Here is a 5,286-nt window from a genome sequence, read left to right as displayed (position 1 = left end):
GGCGGTTTCTATCGGATTGGATCTTGACGAATTCGTATGAGATTCAATTCCTTTGGGACGCGAATTGATTCAATAGGTTTGGGGGTGACAATGATTTAAATCAAGACCTCGTTTAGATTTTTACAGTATTTGTAATTGAAAAAGGCCCTCCATCAGTTTGTTGATTTGATGAGGATTCGGATTTGTATATGCCATTCCGGCTTGAGATTCGGTTTTCCACCACTACATGAAACATTGACCGTTGGGCAGGGTTGCCAGAATGAAGTGTTTTAAGTTTGCTATAATTATTTCGCCAGGGCTGCCAAATAAGAGATTCGGTTTGCCATAACCATTTCTATTGGTTTTTAGTCGATACACATTTTTTTGAACACTTTCTTCATGTTGGTCATCATTTACACATGATAAGTACAGCGTAAATTACAGATATTAACCGAAATATGCCGATGAAAGCGACCGGTTTAAGTATTTTGTCTATTTATTACTCCTTCATTGCTACAAATCCATTTGCTACGGAGGCGAAAATAAATAATGCAGATGTTGGTTAATTCTTCTGGTGTCTCACTTGACGCCGTTTTTGTGTAAGGCATAGGACAGGGATTCTTTTTTGTGATGAAGGAGTGCATTTCAATTTCGAATTAATTAATCGCGTACTCAAAACCGAATCAACTGCACACTAACTGAAACGGAATAATGAGCACAACGGATGACCGGTCTAACTAGCCACAAGCATAATTAACTTCGATTTTTGGTCTTTGCTTCGACAAATTAGGATCTGATATAATGTGCAGCACCCTATCGTTTTCGAGGGATCGAATTAAGTAATTAATTTACAATGTTGTTGATCTTGCATGTGTTCAAGGTTAAGATGATTTGCCCCTCTTTTTGGTATCGAAATACTTTTTTTTGTTTGCGCGAGCCCTTACAAGGCCTACGCACGTCCAAATCCTTTTGTGTTGCAAAATAAAGTCAGCAATGTAACTCTATCAACGTCATGCCGCATTGCATAGCCTTACTTATTGTGCAGAGCGGCCGTCTCTAAACCTGGTGCGTCCTTCTTAGCAATACCCGACAGTAGCTTCTTGATCTCAGCGATCGCCTTACCAGGGTTCAGGCCCTTCGGACACGTTCGCGTGCAGTTCATGATCGTATGGCATCGGTACACACTGAACGGATCCTTCAGCTTGTCCAGCCGGGCGGCGGTGCTTTCATCGCGCGAATCAATGATCCAGCGGTAGGCCTGCATCAGCACGGCCGGTCCTAGGTACTTATCGCCGTTCCACCAGTACGAGGGACAGGACGTCGAGCAGCACGCGCACAGGATACACTCGTACAGACCGTCCAGTTTGGCGCGATCGTCCACCGACTGGAGGTACTGAGCGTCGCCCTTCTTTTCGGTGCTCTCGTTCCTACGGCAGCAAACAAAAAACAATCATGAGTAAGGTCAGTTACTAGGCAATTTATGGTGGCTGATAAGCCATCGGATGATGGAAACGCGGACTCAGAAACACTCACTTGCGCTGCAGCCAAGGCTGAATCGAACGGTACTGATTGTAAAAGTTGTTCATGTCAGGCACCAAATCCTTTACCACGTACATGTGAGGTAGAGGGTAGATCTTCGTCGGTTTGTCCAGGTTGTCCGCATCGATCTTGCTGATGCAGGCGAGCGTGTTGGTACCGCCAATGTTCATGGCACAAGAGCCGCAGATACCCTCGCGGCACGAACGGCGGAATGTCAGCGTCGGGTCCATCTCGTTCTTAATCTTAATCAGGGCGTCCAACACCATCGGCCCGCAGGCGCTCAAATCAACTTCGTACGTCTGGAAGTAGAATACGGGAAATGATGTATCAATGAATACCATTCAATTCACACTCGATGACAACAGTATTTTCTTCACATTCCCATTGGCTACTATGAGCCAGAGAACAAAAAAACTTTTGCATCGCAAACTCGACACATGATCAAACACTCGGTTCACAATTATGACGCGCTACGTCTGTTTTCTAAACTGCACGTTGCGTAACCTTGTTTTGTTTCGGAAAAACTCACCTGATTGTACGGTTTCTGCTCGGGCTGGTCCGGGTTCCAGCGGTAGATTTGGAACTTTTTAACTTTCTTTGCCGCGGCATTGTTGGCGGCAGCGAGGTGGATGTTTCTAATCTAAAACAAAAAAGGAAAGCAACGGACCCAGGTCATATCAATCATACGGACAAGCAGAAATGACAAATTGATTGAATTGCATTGGTAATCTGGTTGATACAAAGCGGCCTTGTTGACCCACGATTGACACCGTGGCGCGCGCGGTTGCGATTTGATTCAATTCGATTTACTGAATTGATTCGCGGTGCGTTCGCGTGCCGCCAGACGATGGTCGAACGATGGTATTTCTCACATGGCGAATGGAAAAAAAATAAAAGCAGCTCAAAATAGGGTACACGGGCGGATCAATTCCCGCCTGTGTTAATCATATTCTCCGCATCACATTGACCCACGACCACCTTGGAAAATGTGGAACCTCCTATCAGCTGGCGGTGGAGGGGGCAAACAAGATTGGTTCGAAAAGTTGATGCCATTACGCTGAGGGAAAGGACTGATGGGGGCGCCTAGAAGACTCTTGTATGTTGCAGACTACAAAATTATCACTTTTTGCACGATAGTCGTTATATAATGGCACACTTTTTTTTACACGGGCAAGCGCGGGAGATTATAACAGCGTTTCTTTCGTGCGTCAGCATTCCATTCCTTCATTGTCCCCGGTGGCCAATGTATCCTTTGGGCCACAAGCTAATCGATGTGAAAGATCTGGAACTAAATCTGGCTGAGCCCCCGGCAGACAGCCAGGTTCACCTATCCCGCGCACATACCTGTCCGAACGTTCCGCGGCAGGCCAGAAGAAACTTGAGATCCGAAACAAGCGCGGCCATGATTTTGGACAAGGTTTTTTCGCAGCGCTGGCACGACAACTATCTGCACTTCTACGCGATATTTTCACTCGACGTTTTGTGTTTCTGACAACAGCAGCGAGAACCTCCCGCAGTTACCTAAATTTGTGAAATAATCCAAAATACATCGAAGGACGAGCCGCGCAATGGAACGAGACAGACAGGTCTGATGTTGCTACAAGATGAGTGACAGAGAGCACAATATATTTGTATCTCATTCGAGATAATGACAGCTGACAGCTGTCATCCTCGTGTTTATGGCGAATGATATGTATCCAATTCAAATTGACTGTTAATTGAAACTTACCATAACATTTTCTAGCTGTTCAGAAACGGAAACAAAACATTCGGAACTAGGAATAAACGTTCATGAAATGGATAAAGCGTTTCATTGAAAAGTGAAAATATGTGAAAATACTTTATTATTTTACGATCGATTCAGAATCGGCTCAACGTTTGCATATCAACCACTTCCATATGAGCTCCGGCATGATTTAGCCGGTACGCATAAATTGGGGCCTTTTGGAGACATATTTTTTGTGTTTTTGTTAATAGTCTTCACCTCCTCAGTGTCCTACATTCTCACCTGGCTACACAGCGTTTCTCAAAGATTAGTTTTGTTTTAGAGATAGAACTGCTAAATTGTTAAATTCATAGCTAACAACTATAATACAGGAAAAAGGGTGTCTGTTTTTTTATCCCTCTTTCTACTTACGGTCCGTGATGATCTCAATTTCTTTTCGACCAAGGGGTCAAGTTAGAGCGTCAATAGCATATCCTATAGGTTGATTATGAAAATGTTGTTTCTTCAACAGCGATTAGAAAAGATATAACGAGAGACAGCTTTTGAGTATGATAGGATATTCTATCGCCTACCAATTCCTTCCAGGGAAGAAGCCTTTCCAGCAAACCTTTTGCTTCCTCGTCTTATTCAAAACTCGTGTGTAAAGTCACTGCCCTGACATGCCGTTTCGATGGAAACATCATCCCTACTAAATATTTGATTATTTTGATATACGTTTGCCTTTGGTTCTACGATGGGTCACTGACTAATAAACGATTCCAACAACAGATCTACGAGCTGTGTAGAAAAGGAATTCAGTGATTTCTTGAAAGATTTCGCACAATTACGTCTCGTGTCGGCTACGGACTGAGCGTTGAAATGATTCCACCAATTGCTAAAAGTGTACAGTGTTTACGCCTCTTTCACATCGATGCTGATAGTGGAGGTTGATAAGACCAGATGTGTTTAGTACAGTTGGTGTGCAGATAACCTCTCTACGTTTACTTCTTTTTCTTACATTTTGAATTTGTTTTCGTTCGTTTTAGGGAGACTTTAGAATATGTCTTCATTTTTATCAATCATGTGATTCGAAATGTACAGCTATAACACATACACATTAATTACATTTATTATTTTTTTATGTTTTCTCCTACTGCCTATTTACGCAAACACTATGGTTCGTTAACGAGCGTTTCTAGCAATACGCTCATCAAACTCGTTGGAATTTGAACATCCGAGAAGAAAATATAACAACAGTACAGCGAGGAATAGGACCGCAGGAGCGTTAGGAGCCGCATTCGTCTCTCAAAGAAAAAATCTGGTCTAGTTTATGCCGTGGACCATGTTGTTTGTGAGTAATCGTTTAGTTGCATTCGACTTTATATGTGTTGTAAATTAAACACAAAATTGCAAAATATAAATTCATGCACAAACTACGACCCCACCCGCCATTCAGTGTGCGGTCTCTATTCACTTTTCTTCTTCGTTCTGCTTTTAAATTGGAGTTAACCTTACAGTTTTGTGCCTTTCGTTAGTATTTTTTCGGTTTTAATATAGGTACATTTACTTTTTGTGTTCGGTTTCGTTTTAAACTTCTGACTCTGGTGACTTTCGTAAAATGTTACGATCTGTTGGAATTTTATTAAACCGTTATTTTTAGTACGAAAATGTTTGTCTCTACTATTTTATCATCCAGACTACATATGAAAGCCAAAGGAGTGGAAAACACAAAAAATAGAGCCAGTTGTCTTACATTTTAGTATAGTTTTCTAAGTTTATATCTTTTCTGGGGTATCCAATCGTTTTTCGAACAATTTCCACTTTCCATTCTTTCAGGACCCCGATTTTGCCCATACCATTTGAGTAACGAATTCACGGACACTATACAGTGCATTTTCAGTGAGAGGAGGTCATTGTTGGTACCTAAAAGAGTTTGTACCTAGTTCTACTTATGCATCAGAATGATTGTCAAGAAAGACGCTAACATTTGTTACATGCTGTCACTACATTCATCACGATCACTAGCTATGGCTGAACCGTTACACATTGGGAAAATATTGATC

The 5,286-nt window shown here is 42.2% G+C and overlaps 1 protein-coding gene across 1 annotated transcript; it reads right to left on the bottom strand.

The window, feature by feature from the left end:
• Nucleotides 1-416: 416 nt before the first annotated feature.
• Nucleotides 417-3,093, bottom strand: LOC131282783 (succinate dehydrogenase [ubiquinone] iron-sulfur subunit, mitochondrial). Its single transcript, XM_058312326.1, has 4 exons — nt 2,863-3,093; nt 2,048-2,158; nt 1,513-1,817; nt 417-1,406 (listed from the first exon to the last, which is right to left on the bottom strand). The coding sequence occupies exons 1-4, from the start codon at nt 2,920-2,922 to the stop codon at nt 1,010-1,012; spliced, it is 873 nt and encodes a 290-aa protein (XP_058168309.1). The 5' UTR covers nt 2,923-3,093; the 3' UTR covers nt 417-1,009.
• Between the last annotated feature and the right edge of the window lie 2,193 nt (nt 3,094-5,286).

Source organism: Anopheles ziemanni, chromosome 2, assembly GCF_943734765.1.
Source record: "Anopheles ziemanni chromosome 2, idAnoZiCoDA_A2_x.2, whole genome shotgun sequence".
In the NCBI taxonomy this organism is placed as follows: Eukaryota; Metazoa; Arthropoda; class Insecta; order Diptera; family Culicidae; genus Anopheles; species Anopheles ziemanni.
Note: the sequence above shows the minus strand (reverse complement) of the source record. Positions and strands in the feature narration are given on the sequence as shown.

What these genes read in the sequence shown, in the direction of transcription:
- LOC131282783 (XM_058312326.1), bottom strand. Translation starts at nt 2,922, where the DNA reads ATGGCCGCGCTTGTTTCGGATCTCAAGTTTCTTCTGGCCTGCCGCGGA. An exon ending in AGCAGAAACCGTACAATCAG is followed by an intron (nt 1,818 to 2,047) that starts GTGAGTTTTTCC and finishes TTCTACTTCCAG; the next exon opens with ACGTACGAAGTTGATTTGAG. An exon ending in CAGCCTTGGCTGCAGCGCAA is followed by an intron (nt 1,407 to 1,512) that starts GTGAGTGTTTCT and finishes TTGCTGCCGTAG; the next exon opens with GAACGAGAGCACCGAAAAGA.